We start from the raw sequence: 17,697 nt of genomic DNA, 5'->3' as shown, positions 1-17,697 counted from the left end.
TGTAATTGAACAGACTTGTCACCTCATGTGTTCGATGTATAGCAGTGGCACAACATAGTATAAGAATGAATATATCAAGAAAAGCTTGAATGTAAATGCTTTCTGACATATTGTAATAAAAGACTTAGGAGGTTGTATATGAATGTGGGAGGAAGCTGCTTAGAAGCCACTTAGCTCTTCTTATTCATCATGGTACCATGAGTTTTGCTGCTTTTCATCTAGTTCTGTGTTTTCTTCAGTTGTGTACTATAAAACTTCAGTGCTGTTATGTGCTCTTGTTCCTGGAAGTTGTTTATCTGCAACACTTTTCCCTGCTTTTTTACCCCCCCCCCCCCTTCTTTTTTTAAAATCAAAATAGTAGCAGCAGGGTAAAACTCTTCTGAGCTTGTTTTATTCTTCTAAAATCTCTCTCTGGAACTGGTGTTTTCTAGAGACAAGTGGCTTATTAAATAACTTCACTTGAACTGCTTTATTAAGAAGGTGTAATTTATTTTCCTGAAATACACGTCTTTTAGACTATGTAGAAAGTGAAGGTTGCTAAGAGGAAAACCACAATACCTATGCATGTTTACCTGTTTCAAATAATAATCTGCTTATCCTTGTGTTTCTTGAATAACTCTAGTTCAGATCCGAATTCAGTGAATTTTTTTTTTAAGTGGAATAAATAAATGGGACTAAGTAAAGTAGCAACAGTGATAAAAGATTTAAATTCATTTGCATAGCACAAAATATGAAGACCAACATTTTTTTAGTCATATGTTATAAGAAAGAAAAAATAGTGTACTGTGAATAAAATGAAGACTGATCCAAATTGTCTAGCATTATAAACAAACCTGAAAGTCTTTCACACATGATTTACCTTTGTTTAGACTTGGATGTTGATGAGGTACAGAGAAAAACTCCAGTCAACACCATATCCAAATTCTTAGGTAAAACAGAAGATCGGTTATTACAGTAAAACAGTACATTTCTTTATGACAGAAGTTTCCTATTAATTTGTTTTAAATCATTCATGAACAAAATGAAGTTTCTGAGCTTTAGCTCAAAATTCCTATCTTCATGCAGTTACCTCTGATTTTTGAAGAAGCCTGATTTGATTAATTGAGGGAAGAGATACAAGTGTTCAAATGAAGACAAGTTGCAAAGTTTGTGTTCCAGAAAAAAAAAAAGATTAGTTTGGGGAAGACATACTTTAATTGGCAATGTAAAGACATGAAGAATTTGTGCTGTATTTTTAAGAGCTAATATTTTTGCACTGAAGGAAGCTATGTTACTAACATTTGAATGAATTTTAGGACACTTAACAGACTCAATACTGCTCTCTTTAGCCTAAATCCAAATGAAGGCACTGGAATCAAGGCTGCTACTGAAAGTAGCTCTTTATATGTAAAAACAAATATCCATGTTTAAAAAAGGTCATCCATGTACTTTGGTGAACTCCCCACATGACGTCCATTGAGTATGATTGGATGTGCTAAGAAAAGAAGAGTAAGGTCTAGGAGTGATACTGAAGAAATTTTTTTTTCAAAAGGATGGGAAAACTCAACTATGTGTTAGTAGAGAGAGCTGACGCTTTCATTTTAAGTTTTCAGCCAACTGTCTAGGTTTTTAAACAATTAAACTGTCCTTTTCTCAAGCAAGAGTCTCTTCTCTATGTATCACTAGTGGAGGCATTGAAACATTCAATCATGATAATCCCCTCAGGCCAAATTCCTGTGACTTTGTATAACAGTATATTGGAAAAAAATGTCCTACAGAAATGAGCGTGTTGTTCTTGCCATCTTCTGTCTCTGTGCCTCTTCCACCCAAAATACAAAATCAGATGTGTTTAAAAGTTATCCCATTCTATCTGTAAATTTTTACAAAGCCTAATTTGCTCAGAAGCAGCTTTGCAGCAGTCCTTAATTTTTTTTATCATGTAAGTTATCTATGCTTAATTTGCTCCACTTTATGTTGAGGTAGGTCTTCTGGTATTTTGTAACATGAAAAAATGATTAATATTGTTCAGTGTTTTACATACTGATTTTGTATGTACAAAATATATTTTTGTAGTATTCAAAGTACACAGACATCTGAAGTTTTCAGATATGGTGGAGAACTAGATACCAAAATTTTAATGGCATGTTTCTGAACTCTGACTTCAGCTATGACAATTTTTCATGAGATTTTATCTAAAAATATTTTTGTGCTAGCTGTGAATTTCAAACTGGCTGTGACTTGATGTGTACACATTTTATATAATTACTAAAAATCTTGTCATAGAAGACTGTGGTGTGTTTAGTCAATCTCCTCATTCTATCTCTGTGGTGGTTATCTTAAAAGCAGAAAACATTATTCTGACACACACGTAACTCTTCTTTTTGTCTATGTTGAAAAGATTATCTTCCCCCTCTCCCTCCCCCCCCAAGTTAGTAATAAAGCTGATAATTTCTTTTTCAAAGATGAGTTGTTACCCAACAAATAACTGAATCCTTTTGCTCTCATTCTCATCTTTTTATGGATGGAGCCACTTTCTTGGATATTGTTCATGATGATCTGTTCATGAAAGTGGGTCTATCTCTGTGGGTAGCATAGATTAATTATTTTCTTGTTGTTCCTGCTCTTTTCCATGTCAAACTGTGAATTTTATTAGTTTTAGTCTCCATTGTATTCAGAGATTTATTTTCTTTGATTTCTCAAAGAAAGAGGATTCATGTAGTATGTGGTTTGTCGGTGCCTCTCTGGTTTTCCCCATAAGAATAGCTTTTGAGTCTATGACAAAACATGGTGTGGAGAGCAGATCAGAGATGTTAACTTGTAAATTTTGTTCCAGTCTCATGACGGTTGTTTATACATAGAAAAGGTAGACCCTAACAGTGCCCTGAGGAGGCAAAAGACCTAAAAGAGGGAAAAAAGACCATTAATTCTCACTCGCTTTGGTCATTTTGTCATCCAGTTGGCCAGTCAGCTTGCACGTGCTTCCTGTCTAACTGATGACCTAATGAATATAGGTAGGAGTCTGAAACGTAGGTGTTCAGGACAGTATGAAAACTTAGGTAAAAGTGCTGAGATTTATTGCAGTAGAGAATATTGGAGTGAAAACCCAGCATTCCTTGTGTTGCTTTAAAAGCAACTTGTTCAAGTATCAGATTTCTGAGCAGTTTGAAGTCGTGTTTGCTTGCTCCATGTATTTTTCAGAAAAATATTAGAGATGCTGTTTACTAAAACGGTAGAAAATGCTGTCATCTAATACCTACCAGACTTAATGTAACGGAAAAACAGGTGCTGCTTGCCTGCAAATTAGAGGAGATCTGCTCAGTTCTGCTGAATTAAACAACTGAAATACTGAATTAGTGGATTGATCATGCAAGTCTTGCTAAGGCACTTCACTTAGAACATTAGCTTGCTTGTGGTACTGAAGAGTGATGTCTTACTGTCCATCTGCATCTATGTGAAACTGAGTTGAGGGACTACCTGAAAGGTCATGAAGACCTTTGCATACATGCTATAATCTAGTGATTAACTTCAAGGTAAAAAGTTTGTAGTGGTTACTGTCTATGAATACTCAATTTCTACTTCAGCTTTTGTGAGGGTCTTAATGTATTTTGTGCCCTTTTTGAAATTCTTTTTTAGTTTAAAGAACACACTGTGTCTTGATGGCAGGGTGATGCTGAAGATCTCCCTGGCAGCAGACACTGACTTATTTTCTTCCCTAGTTGTAAGAGGGCTCACCAAGCAAATTTTTTTTTTTTTTTTTTTTGGTGAAGGAAGTATCTGTGTTTCTGGGTGCAGAAACTACTGTTTCTCTTGCTTTTTCTGCTGTCAGACTGACTTTTCTGTCTTCTTACGTGTTACTAGTAACTTATCAAAGAGATGTTTGACTCTGTTCCTGAGAGAGTTGGGTAGGCCAGTTGTCTGCCACTTCTCAGGGGCTGACTGCTGCAGGAGGTCTCCTCGGACTTCTCCTTTGTGAACATTATTTGCTGTTTTCAAGGGGGAAGGAAAAGCTCAGCCAGCACAAAAACCCCTGGGTACTAGGTTTTTTGTTAAAATGTTGATTCTGGGCTTATCACCAAGGGAAAATTGAAGTCAGAAGGCTTTTAGCTATTTGTTTCCCAACTTCCTTTTTCAATATTTTAGCAAGTTGCATAAGGAAATAGAAAGCTGTTTGTCTTCCAGTGTAGTTGGCAGGTCAGACATAGAATGTTCCCTTTCTTCATTTTACCTTGCTGTAGGTTGTTCTGCAGGGGACACAACTTCATCAAAACCAGATCAACCAGTTGTTTGCCAGAGAACAAATGTTGTATTTTTAATATTTGACTTAGTTTTTAATAGGTAGTGACTGAGACTGTTGCATCCCAAAGTTGGAGCGACTCGGGTTTGTGTATTTCCTTTGTCAGAATTCAGGTGAAACAACACCAGGGGAGTTCAAACAACAATCAACATTTATTCAGCCAAGCTAACCTTGCCCAAGTATAAGTGAACTTATCAATATGAACCTTGCATCATGTCATTAAACCGTTGTTTGACAAGAGAAGGGAGGTGTAGAAAAAGGAGCGGAAAAAGGAACATGAAACTGTGTCAGAAGGAGAGACCTCCCGTTGAGTCATGAGGTTCAGAGCAGACCCCCTTGCTTTCTGGACTCCTAAAAAGGAGCCCAGGGACGGCGAGATCCACTCCTAGTCTCATACTTGATCAATGGTTTATGTTTAAAAGGATGAGGCATAGGGACTGGGGAAAAGAGAGGAAAAAAGAGAGAGAAAGAAAGAAAGAAAAGAAAAGGGTTTCACCAGTCCTGGGTCCAGCATTGGTCCAGCCAGTCTAGAGATCCAGTTCTGGAGGGCATGCGCCGAGAACTCATCCTCCCTTCTTTTATAGTCGGTGGTCTCGACGCGCAGTTCACCTTCCCGGGGTTCTCTGGAGTCAGTCGGTGAGCTTGGGGGTTCATTGGGGAGTTGCCTCTCTCTCCCTGCTGGCATGACCACTTCAGATAGAAGCGCAGTCCTGTCCTCTGTGGGGCCCTCTCCTCCAGGCGCTTATGCTGTGCTCCTTCTCGTGGTTGCTGAAGATAAGGAATTGCTGCTTTTGAGAAGCGCGGTCCCACCCTCCGTGGGGCCCTCTCCTCCGGCCACATTGTCCTGTTCACACAACTCCAGCGCTTCTACAGAGGCCTTCTTCTCTACCAAAGTTCTTTAATGAATGTTTGAGACATTGACTATAATTTGTCAGACTGTCACAGTGACCGAGTAAAGATATTTTAAATTTCTTCAAGTATTGAAGAGCTAAATTGTACAGTTATAGCAACTGTGCTCTTCTAATTTTCTCTGTTATCTGCCAAGGCATGAAAGGCTGTTTGTGTGATACTGTTAAATCACAGTTACTGAAGTGCTTTAAAAATATTAGTCTATAATTGACCTTCTTTCCTGTCCAGGTCTGATTTTTCAATGGCTCCATTATTGTGAAATACTGCTTCACATTATAGTGAAACTAGCAGAAAGACTTTTCTTTTTCACATTTAGAGCTTTCAGTCACAAATGGTTTCTAACTGTGCAACTGAAGCTTTCAGATTTTTGTGTTCTCATATTAGAAGAAGTTTTTAAGCAGCTCTGGGACAAAACCAACATTCGTGGTGTTGACATGAAGTAGTTAAGCAAAAAAAATAGCAAGAATATTGGTGGACTTGCAAAATTTTCAGTTGTCAGAAGCAGCTAAAAAAACATAATGAAAAGAATTTGGTATGCAATGGGGAAATTGTACTGAGATTATGCTAAACAAACTGAGAAGTATGTGCTTGAGTGGCAATACTGACTATGGCTTTGTTCAGCTTTATTGGTTGCAGCCATTCTATGATCCTGATCTTTCAATGAGTCTGGAGAGAAACTGTAGGAAAAAAAATAATAATAATGAATGTAGTTATTCCAGGTGAGGAAATAGTCCATCATTTCTCACTCAATAAATGAGTCTCTGTAATACCTACACAAGTATCCAGTAGTGTTTCCAGCTGCAGTGCAGGCTTTTAAAGCGGTTGAGGTGAATTCACGGGTCAAAGGATCAAGTGTTGAATGCCTTCCTGCTGAGGTATACAAGCATGAAGGCACTAGGTGGGTAAAGACCTCCAAGAGTAGCTGTTTCCTATCTCTTCTTTGCAAAGAGAAAGATAAGTACCGATGGTAACTGTTTCAGTCACAGTCAGTCTTCTAAACTATGGGTCGGGAGACTTAGTAGTTGAATAGATCTTCCCAGGAGGTTTGTGCAGTTTGTGATTGTGTCAAAATATGATGACAGCCAGGCAGATGCTAGAATTCAGAGCTGTTTGAAAGTAGCAGTCTGTAGCAGGTTTTTGGCAACTATAAGGCTTTGCAAATTTGACTAAGTAGAGAAATTTGTATCATTCATTCATACCACAGAGGTCAGGTAGCAGAGGTGCTCAGTCAACAGAGAAAGGCTCCAACATTTTCTTTCAGAAGTGGCTGTCAGGCAAGATCATGCAGCTCTTGCTCTTTTGCATCATGAGTGCATCTTAATATGTCCTATTGATGTGGATTCCTTTAGCATCTCAGCTGAGATGTGGTGCCAAGTAAAAAGTAATAGAACTGCTGGCTTGGCAGCAGCATGTTTTAAACTGCATTTCATCCAATATCAGCATAGAAAAATGTCTTGTTTTAGCCTTGTCTTCGCGGAAAGCATGCTGAGCTTCCACTGTGAAATAAAAATGCAACTCAAATCTATAAACAAATTCTTTTTGCAAGTGGCAGCATGCTTTCTTCGAATACAGTAATTGACTGTTTTACACTAGGAAATGAAAGCCAATTCTTCACAATGACAGACCTCCAGTTTCAAGCAGAATTAAGCGCATACGGTAGTGTTGTCTTCATCGTTCTTGGTAGCTGTGATGCTTTCCACCTCAGCGGATTCTACTTGTACTATGTGCCCTTGCTCATATAACATGGCAAATAACAACCTGAATGCTGTAGCCTGAAATTTTTGTGAAAATACTGTCTTGAACCACTAGAACTCCTGGCTGTGCTGTGCTGATCTGAGTGTATGTGTATGTCTAATAATGTATTTTGGGGAACATTTCCTACACAAAATTAAAATGTAGTGAATGGTTCAAGAGACAGTTCAATGAAACACAGACACAAGCAAGGCAATTGTTCAGTTATGTGGCATTAATTTCAGAGTGAAGGCGATTACCGTTCATGTTTATTTGCTTTGAAAGAGTATGTACTCATGGCCTTGGAAGCTTACAAACTAAGCTGGATTGATGTGGGCAGCACAAACATCATGTTTGTGCCTTTCAAGGCCCAAGGTGGCGTTTTGGGCAGTGGTGTCGTTTACAGGATATGTTTCTCTCACATTTTTCTCACTGCTCCCTCTCACAGCTGCTACGCAGCATCTTTTACCCTTTCTTAAATATGTTATCACAGAGATGCTACCAGCATTGCTGATGGGCCCAGCTTTGGGCAGTGGCAGGTCCATTTTGGGAGTTGGCTGGAACCGGCTTTCTCCAACATGGAGCTACTCCTGGTCTCTTCTCCCAAAGGCCACCCCTGCAGCACCCCTTGCTACCAAAACTTTGCCCCATAAACTCAATACACTTGTCTAAGCAGTTTTTATGGAAAGCAGTATTTGCTATCATTCTTCCCTTTTCTCTTTTGAGTATTTTGATTTCTGAAGTATTTTCTAGAAACAGTTTAGTTATTGACTAGTTATTTTTATTGGTAGCACATATATGGAGGAATGTTTACTGTGCTTTAAAACAATATAGGTCTAAGACTTTTCACCTATCTCATTCTCCCCTCTAAACATACACTCTCAGGCTTATTTCTGTTTGCAGACTCCCATTTCATCACAGAAATGTAATTTTGTGTTCAGGCCGTATATTTCCAAATAGACTTTTTTTTTTCTGGAGACACAATTGTATACATTGTTAAAAACAATTTTTTGATAAAATACATAAGCATTTATTATCCATTATTGAAAGTAACCCAAATAACATATGTTTGTTTGAATGTTCTTGTATTTTTAAGCAATTTAAGCAAAAAGAAAAATTTTCTTACCAGTTGTTATGATTTAGTAGCATACTATAGTACCATTGTTTTAAGAATGAAGTAGTTTTAACACAAGGTAACATCAAAAATAATTTGTTTCTCTTCTTTGGCTTTGGTATTGTTTCAGCTAATGTTTCAGAGCAGGGCTTGTTCACGTAACAATGCTATTTATTAGTAACCTTAACATGCTTAAGGCCAATTGTGTTGGATATGTAGATTTACTAGATAAATTGTAGATATTTGTATTTTGACAATGGAAAAATTAACAAAAAATAGGTATAGAGTGACACTTCAAAAATTCTGAAAAGTCCAGAAAACTGTCTTATGTAAGGTCACTTAATTATATTTGATCCATTCATTAAGGCTTCTGGAGCGTAACTCTAAGCATTGTATGCAAAAATTAGTTGGCATTCCATTAGAGTTATTTTGTATAAATACAAAAAAACCAAGTAAAACTTTAGGCTATAACTGCATCATAAACTTTTGTTACATGTAAGTTTGAAATTGTTTTTTGATCTTATTTTAAACAAATTTATTTTCTAGAAAAGAAAGATGTAACACAGAGCTTGGAAAGCTACACAGCAAAATGCCCTGGTACAATGGAATTCATCACTCTTCCAGACGGTTTGAAGTTACCTCCTGTTCCATTCACCAAATTGCCTATTGTGAGGTAAGACTCCAAAATATAATCTTTAACTTTTCCACAGTACCTGTCAAAATTTAAAGGATACTGGAAGGATGTAGTCTTCTCAGTTTACGTAAGTTGTTCACAGTAACATGGAAAAATGTCAAAATGTCAAATTGTTTTGAAAAGTTCTTAGGCAAAAATAGAGCCTTTGAGCAGAAAATACCTTCTGTGGCCTTTAGTTTCAAAAGGAGAGAGGCTTTTTTTTTTTTAAACTGTCACTCAAGAGTTTCTGATACAATTGAAGAAAAGTATTTTGTCATTGCAGCTGAGATTTAAGTTCAGTGCCTGATCATACGGAAGGTCCAGGAGTTGGGTGCTGTTTCCATCTGTGGAGCATGGAACTCAGCTGGAACTGATGCCTTTTGTAGCTTGTTCCTTTCCAGATGATGCATTTTCAGGCTGGCACCTTCACTGGCCTATTCTAAATCTCTGTTCCTTTTTGTGCCTGTGTGCCAAAGCACATCATGCAGTCAGTCCAATGAATAATACCTTGTTTAGATTAAAGCCTAGCATGAAGCATTAGAGAGAGTCAGAGAGAGAATACAGCCACTGGGCATCAATTATAAAAGAAAAAGCTAAAAGAAAATCTTTGTCAAGAAGTGGCTTTTTGAAGGAAAGATAATTGCTATTCAGAAAAAATACGGTAGAAGTTATTGAAGAGTTCTTGTAGAGATTTGAGTTCTCAGTGGGATGTCATAAAACATTTCATGAAGCAAGAGTTCTGGTATCACAAAGAGATAATAAAGTGTATAACCAAAGAGTGAAAATTATATTTATTTTCCGATTACTTTTAGTCTCTAAAATGAAAATGAATGTTTTACTTTATGACCATTTTTCATGATACAACTAGTTTTACTATGTTCTCTCTAACTTCTTCAATTTTTTTTTTTTCACATTTACTGAAGAAAGAGACCTTGTCTAACTATTTGTAGTGCATTTAACACGATAGGTCTGTTCACACTAACAGTTTGTTGTGTGGGAGGTGCTTGCTTAAGGTGCAGGTTTGACTGGAGCATATGGTTGTATGTGGTCAGATGGAATTGTATGCGGAATCAGAATGGTCACACCGTTTCCAGGGGTGTCCTGGAAACAGTGTTTGTTTGTTTTTTTTTCTCCTGGTTGGACCAAGTAGAAAGCTGTGCACTGGCCAGCCACCTGGGTCACTGCACTTTTAATGTGTACTCATGGGCAAAAATGCACCTTCCTTGAGGTCTTCCAGCATTGTCCCCTCAGTGGATTCAGTTGGCGCTGACAAATCATCTAGGATGATTGTGCAGATACCTGCTCTGTGTTGCCTGTTCAGTGGTGCAGTGTGTACTTTGGAGTTGCAGCTGGTATCAAATTCTTTGCTGGAAAACATGTAATGTGGACATATGATCCCCAAACCTTAACTGTTAGAAGCAAAGCTACATATTACAGTGGAAAAGTTATTTGAGTAATTTATTATCAGCTGACCTTGGGGTTGATTTAGTTTCACAAAAAAATCTATGTATAGAGCTAAACTAGTCATATTTGACTATCCTAGCTCATATTTGCAGTCAAGACACGTAGATAGTAACTTCCAGGTTTTTCTAACCTAATTTACATATCACTTTAGGATGAGTTGAATTACTGGAGTATGTGGACTGTATTGACTCATTTTTCATTGATCTTAAAGATGCCCAAAGAAAAGTTCAGGTAACTGTGTCTGTGTGTTAGATGAGTTCCCTGGTCAGTACATTCTGAAGGCAGGTTCCCAGCTAAATACATGAAGGAGGCCTGTATTTCTTCTCCTGAAAGTTTTTAGACAACAAACTTAGGGCAAATTTTAACCTAACCTTTTTTTTTTTAGAAATAAAAATTAAATAGTATTAAAAAAATTTGAAGTTAATTAAGCAAACTTGTATAGTCCTTTCTAGTACTTGAGTTAATGTGATTGTAAGGAGAAGTTAGAGCAAAAGCTTCCATGAAAACGTTTTTAAGGCAAAATATTTTCTTTTGGGAGCAAGAGTTCTGTCAGCCATTTAGTGCCTCTTGCAGATCTCTGTTCTAGGAATAATCTTAAGTCTTACACAGTATAAAACCAAAACTACCTTCCTTAATCTGACTGTGTATGGTATCTGTCTGCCTTGGCTGTCAAATAGGTGCAGAAATGCGATGCTAAAGTTCCCTTGAGTCTAACCCTTACCTTGTGCTAAAAAAGCAGCCACGTGTTTAGCTGTGAAGTGTTAAATCCTGAATTAGTCTCAGGTTTTTGCTTTTTGCTTAACTTTTAAACCATGGAGGAGGTGGATTGTACTGAATGTATTCCATAATGATTTCTTGTTCTTCTCCATGCTGAATATTGAAGAGAATTCAAGTCTGAAGATATGGGAAATGCCAATTGAATCCTTTTTTTATAGGAGTCATGCATATAAAGGCCAGTCAAAACTTTGGCAACAGATTACCAAGACTTCAATGGGAAAGGCTCTGCCTGACTTAAAATGTTTTGTATGCTGAGAGAAGGGGACAAGCAAGTTATATTTACTTGTTATTCCTAGGGCTAGCTTTAAGAAATTGCTCGCCATCCAGGGGCTTAATTTACACTACCAGCTTGTGCTGACGTGGTTGCGCTTGGAGTGTTGAAAATATCAACATTATTTAACAGCTAAGAATTGCCGTTTGTGCTCCTCTCCCCCTTCCCCCTTCTTGTCTTTTGAAAGTTCTATAAAAGCCATAGTGATAAAAATCCATAATCCAACAAAATGTTAGATGCGTCTAAATGTAAAGCCTCCAGTTACATCTACGTAGCAGACCTAGAGTATTGTGGAGCTGTCCAGCTAGTTGGAAAATAATCATGATGCAGGACTGCAGAGCTCTTTGAGGTAAATAATGTTAATTTTTGAGACATAAATTATAAATGTGTGGAAATGTGGTTTTGATCAATGTTGAATAACCTAAGCTTATTACTTAATCCATGCTAGAGCCCTCTAGAAACGTACGCATTTACTGATGATGACGACTTCTATTTACTGTTGGCATTTCATGGTCTACTAGTTCTTAATCCATTTAATGTGAAGTGCTTATTTGGGATGCAGATTTCTTAATCAAAATACTGTCAAACATTGAAATGCCACAGTGAAATTGGAACATAGTTGCACTGTTAACTCCTTCCCCCCCCCCCCCCCAACCCTAAAAGAAAAAAAAAAGATTTGGCTTGGCAAAATCTTGATATTCCGTTACTCATGTTAACTAGCAGTCCTTTAAGTATGCTATTCTTTGTAGTCTTTCTTTGTGTGTATCGTCTTTTAATAGATGCTTGGTCTATTATTGACGTGCTTTAAATATTATAATATTTTTATGTATTTTCTTTTAGCCTTTGGAATTTTGGGATTTTTTTTTTGACATTTCAAATACTCTAGTCCAATCTCGAAACCTCCTTGATGAATTTTTATTTCTTTTGATGAAGCTTCAGAAATTAAAAGCATGTTGGATTGGAAAGTATTCCATTATAGCATACTGTAAAATCATATCTAGTATTTTCGGTAATACAAAAGAGAATAATTTATTGTCTTTCTATTCTAATAGATGTGCTATTCCAATTTTCATAATTTACCTGGGTTAAAACTAATTTTCTTACTAATATAATTAACAGAAGAAAGAATTTTCTTCCTTTTCACCACTGAAGTCTTTTGGTTGTCCTTATATACTTTTCTTACTACTTTAAATTTACTTGGTGCCATTTTTTCTTCCCCTCTGTTTACTTAGTAGAGTGGGGTTTTTAAAATTTTCTTCATTTCCCCTCTAAGCAAGGTTGTTTTTAATTAACACAACTTTTTCCAAATACAAGATTTTGATCTTTTGGGTAGCTAGTGAAATTACTTTGTAATTCATAATTGTCACTCATTTGAATTCAGTTGGGCTGGGCCAGGGGCTAGAAAATGTATGTTACTGAAGCTTTTCACACAAAGGAATTAACGTTCTATGTATGACCTGTGAGGGTATAGCTTTCTACTATGTGGCTGAAGAACATCACTTCCACTGTCATGCATTAAGATTAAAAAGGTTATCCACCACTATTTATATAATAATGATGGATAAGCTAAAGCACTTCTTTCTATATATAAAATAAAATTCCTTTTTATTAGCACTTTATCAAATTTAATGTTTCCTCAAATAAGTATCATTTACATGTTTTGCTTTAAGTTGCATTCTAATTTGTAACAAAATTCTATCAGAAGAGGTTTCAAAATATGAAATATCCAGCAATCTGTCATACTTTCTCTTTACTCCTCAGGCTTGTTGTCTGTTATTTTGCATATGATTGCAACAAATTGCTGACACTAAGCATCACCAACAGATAATATATAGATGTAATTTATTTCTTGTTCCAAAATACTTTTAGTGTTATCTAGTAACTTCTTATCAGGTGTCTTGTATCAGGGATAACATGCAAGAGTAACACTACACAGACAGCTTCATTATTTTTCAGCAGTGGCACATTATTTTCAATGATCTGGGTAATTTTTAAATTGTTTTCTTGTATGTATGTGGTTTTTATTAGTGGGATATTGGTACAACTGTTCTTTAATGTGCTGAGGACTTAACATTATTTTCATGTTCTCAGTAATAGTTTATTGTTTTGAAATTAAGTATAATTCTGTAGCTTTGGCAAGTGAATTATTTCAGTTATATCCTGTAAATGATGCAAACCTCTTAACATGTAAAAGAATACCTATCTGCTTTTCAAAGTGAAGACACTTAAGTTTACAGCTGAGGAAGGCAGGTTTCTTTCTTAGTGCTCAAGTGCTCTTGTCATACTATTTGAAGAACTTCATAAAACACGACAACTTAATCATGTACTGTAACATTTATAACCTCTCTGGTTTATTATGGCATTATCAAAGAATTCCAGTGAGATAAGTTTTACTGTGGGAGTTGGGTAGGAAAGGGGGGAAGAAGGGAGTTAATCTTTAAACAAGTTGGGGTTTTCTAGCATTCTTCCGCTTGGCCTCTTAATTGGTTTTAGAAGTCTCCTAGGATTTTAGCTAGACTCTGTTGTTTGTCTTGGTACACGCCTACTATAGCTTTTAAGTATCTTTTAAATGTTTACTGCTGGGAAATTTTGTAAGCGTTTTATTTCATTCTTGCTTGTCTACCTCAGTGTGGTGGGATGCCTCTAGCAATTGGTAAAAACTGTAGTTTTATTCTGTAGGATTTTTTTTTTTTTACTGGAAAACCAGATTTTAAAAGTTGGAGATTTAATCCACAAGGGGAGATTCTCGTCTCTTGATGATGTTCTTAATTAAAAGCACAAATACCTCAAGCTTAATAGACAGTAGCAAAATAGCTATGATGCTGAATGATGCCTTTATTCACCTTTTGTTTTTCCTTTCCTCGGTCCTTCCTGACTCTAAGTAACTAGGATTCTTACAGGCTTTTATAATGCTGCTACTTCTACTGAATATCCACTAATTTATTGCTTGTTCTTATGCCCAATATTTAGTCTTTTAATTTCCCATCAGCTTTGCAAGGCCAGTGATTTCCCTGCATGGTATTGTAGGGATTTGGGTCTAACAGGGATATAGTCCAATAAATCATTTGTTTTCTGTCTATTTGTAATTGCTTTCTGGTCATTCAACAAACCCACGAAAATTTCTGGGACATTTCCTTCCTTCTAGAAGCAACTCTGTGCGTTTTAACTGTTTTAAAGTCTGTTTTATTCACCTTGGAGAAGTTCTTTACATTGTCCAATGAAATTTCTTCTGGCTTCTAGTTTGGGTTTAAGGTAAATATTTGGTTGTTTTCTGCACTGGACTTGTGGTCTATCTGTTGTTATCTGCACTTAACTTGGAAATTAATAGCTGGATTTCAGATCACTGATCCGGATAGTTTGGGTTTTATTGGTTTCTACAGAAGATGTTTTTCCTTTGGTATTTGTTTTCTGAGAGCTTTCTGAAACTTTGTCTTTAGTTTCCTTGAGTTGGTATTACTTTCTTTTGTACTCTAAGTGTTTACTTCATGTTTTCCATCTCAGGTGTTTTAATCAGTACCTACTGAGACTGTCATTTAGTATTTATCAGTTCATTTTTAACACAACCATCTATTATAAAATAAAACAGAATAAATAAAATATTTTAAAATTGTTTTTACTCAACAGATCTGTTAAGCTTTTGAACCTCCCGACCAGTCTTCGACCTCACAAAATGAAAAGTCTACTTGGTCAGAATGTGTCAACCAAAAGCCCCTTCATATATTCTCCAATTATTGCGCACAGTCGTGGGGAAGAACGAAATAAGAAAATAGGTAAGAATATTTTGCAGTATTTTCCATTTTTTTATTAATTAGAAAATCTTTCTTAGTCAAGGAAAGCAAACCTGAACATTACTTTCTTGTGTTTGAAATAATCAGTTTTTTAGCCTAAAGTTCTGAAGGAGCAAAGCTTTGTTCTCCGTGGGACAGTTTCAAAGTCTTATAGATGATAAAACTGATTTCAGAGGATATAAATTAGTTTTATTTCCTTCTCAAACAAAAGAGAAATCAGGTAAAACTTAGATCTGACACATTCTGTTTGGCAGCACCCAGCTTAGCCAGTTACCATGTGTGGTGCCCTGAGCTAGATGCACTGTTGGGGTTTCCCCTTTTCTGATAAGGGTATCATCATGAACATGAAGAAATTAGGATGAATGAGTGCAGTTTCTTGCACAAAAGATGCAAATTCATAGGAAACTGGACTGTGGTAGTTCATCAGCCATAGAATCCCAATGTTAGACCATTGGGGTTTAGAATTGGTTTTCAGTTTATCTCTTTCAGATGCATCTAGTTGATATCCTATTATGATTTAATGTAAACTCAGAATGATTAACTGTCTGATTAGTCAGTTTTTCTTAAAGATAGTTCAGCAAAAAAAATCAAAAAAGCCTTATAAGCAATGTTTGGAATACTAGTTATCTTTTGCTAGAGGATTATGTCATTCATTAAAAAGCTCTTCAGTGCCGTAATTGTGCCATTGGAAATAGATTACAAGGCTTGTTTAAAATCCCGGATTAATTTACAAATATTGCTAGTCCTTTTTGTTGCTTTTGTGCATATCACGTGCATGATAATTTTTAACATAAGCATTAGTGTCAGCACAAAAAGGACTTGTGTGACAATGGACAGAACTGATTGTAAAAACTTCAATACAGAAATTTGCAGAATGTTGTTTTTCTTAACTTGCCTCCTTATGTCACTGATTTTAGTACAGAGTAACCACAAAAAAAAAAAAAGTAGAAAAACAATACTTGGAAATGTCACCAAGGTTTGTTAGATTTTCTGTATCATGCTTTGAATTGTAAAATACTGAACATCTAGCAGGTTGTCGTAGGCAGTGGCTCCAACTACTTTTCAAATAGGTAGCTCAGGAACAAGTTAGGGCAGAAACTTGAGTAGGAGAAGCGGGTGTGCTCCTCAGCACCTGAACTTCTGTCCCCTGCTCCCTGCCCCTTTCAAGCATGAATGCATATGAAAGGTGGGGAATGCTTTCCATTTCCTATATTCTCAGTTTCTCTTGTTAGTGGTAGTGTATTTGTATTGTAGTGTATTGCACTGCCCCCTGGGACACCTTTTTTTTGTCTCTCTCCTTTTTTACTCTTCTAACAGTCCTCTTTCATCTACTGTTAAAATTAATTTTCTCCAGCAGTGTAGCAACTACTTGGCTTGTTCATCTGGATTGTGCCGGCTCTGCAGAGCCAGTACTCGGAGAATCTCTCTGTACGGTTTCTTCATTCTAAAATGTGGGGCTATGGGCTTTTTCCACACAGTCTTCTAGGTTAGATGTTGGACTTAACCTGCCTGTGCCATGAACCCCTGATTATGATTAAGATGATATCTCTCACCTTGAGAAGAACATATGCCCATTTTCTAATTTGTTTTATGATGATGTGTATTTTCAATAAATAGTTGAAACATGAGGAACTGGGTAATATGCAGAGGTATGGATTATTATCTGGCAGTTTGGATGGACATGGCTTACTGCTACTTTGCTACAGTACTACTTTGATTTCAAAAGATAAAGGAAAAGAAATTAAAAAAAATAAGAAGAATCAAGTAAAGGATAAGAAATTATAAAAATGTAGATGTGTGGGAACATCTTAAAGTGCTCTCCCATTACAGAAATATTTCTTTGGAAAATAGCTTATGTTATTTCTCTTAATAATCACAATTAAATTTTTAACATTTAATCTTTTAGGTATAACTTGTCATGTTTTTTTAATTTAAATAAAACCTTATTGCTAATCCTGTCAAACAGTTGTATTATGCAGTATTCTTGTTCCTTGATGGATACAAAAGACACCTGCATTTTTTGAAACAGTTTAAGTTAGGATTTGTTTATGTGCTGTGTGTACCATAGGAGTTTTATATTACACAGGGCAGTTTCTCCTTTTAGGTTTTTACTTAGCCAAAGGAGATGTCTGTACTGCTTGTGATCCCGTAAAGCATTTGCCTTTTGAAGTATATACACAGTGCATTCACTTTTAAAAGCCACTAATGTTTCACTCAAAGTTTTGCAAACAAAAGAATATACAAAATAAGAGACTTCCTTTGAAAGAAGATGAGAAATTTAATAAACTTTGAAACTAATGACAATATTTTAATGACATGCATTTAATTTAAAACAACAGCAATAACAAATGAACTGTGTTTTTCTTACATGGAAATATGTAAGCCATGTTTTGATTAAATTATTGTTACAGCAAAGGAAATCCAGTACTACTGACAAACCAAAAAGAAACAAAACCCTTTAGAAAGTCTTGAGGAAATGTTTTCAGTTTTCAGCTTGATAACCTTTTCTGACTGGAAACAATAAAACTTAAGAATCTTGCCTTTGGAGAGGGTTGGGGAGCATTCCTTACTACTCTTGTAGGTGCACATACCTACCCTGTTGCCTATGAACATGCAGGTGTCACAGCTTTGGACACTAACACCCCAAGTTTGTTAGTTTAAAGCACGATTCGTGAAGTCAGCCAATCTGCTAGCCAA

At 36.2% G+C, this 17,697-nt stretch overlaps 1 protein-coding gene across 1 annotated transcript in view; it reads left to right on the top strand.

Moving 5' to 3' along the window:
- The window catches only part of TRAPPC9 (trafficking protein particle complex 9), a 517,140-nt gene that overhangs the window by 40,994 nt on the left and 458,449 nt on the right, over nt 1-17,697 (top strand). The window contains exons 9-10 of the mRNA XM_010584242.1: nt 8,574-8,700; nt 14,837-14,982. Coding sequence (XP_010582544.1) covers nt 8,574-8,700; nt 14,837-14,982 — 273 coding nt within the window. The remainder of the gene's footprint in view (nt 1-8,573; nt 8,701-14,836; nt 14,983-17,697) is intronic.

The sequence above is a fragment of the Haliaeetus leucocephalus genome, unplaced genomic scaffold (assembly GCF_000737465.1).
Source record: "Haliaeetus leucocephalus isolate CR32 unplaced genomic scaffold, Haliaeetus_leucocephalus-4.0 Scaffold953, whole genome shotgun sequence".
NCBI classification, from domain to species: Eukaryota; Metazoa; Chordata; class Aves; order Accipitriformes; family Accipitridae; genus Haliaeetus; species Haliaeetus leucocephalus.
The sequence above is the reverse complement of the archived record's forward strand: the minus strand, read 5'-3'. Positions and strand labels throughout refer to the sequence as shown.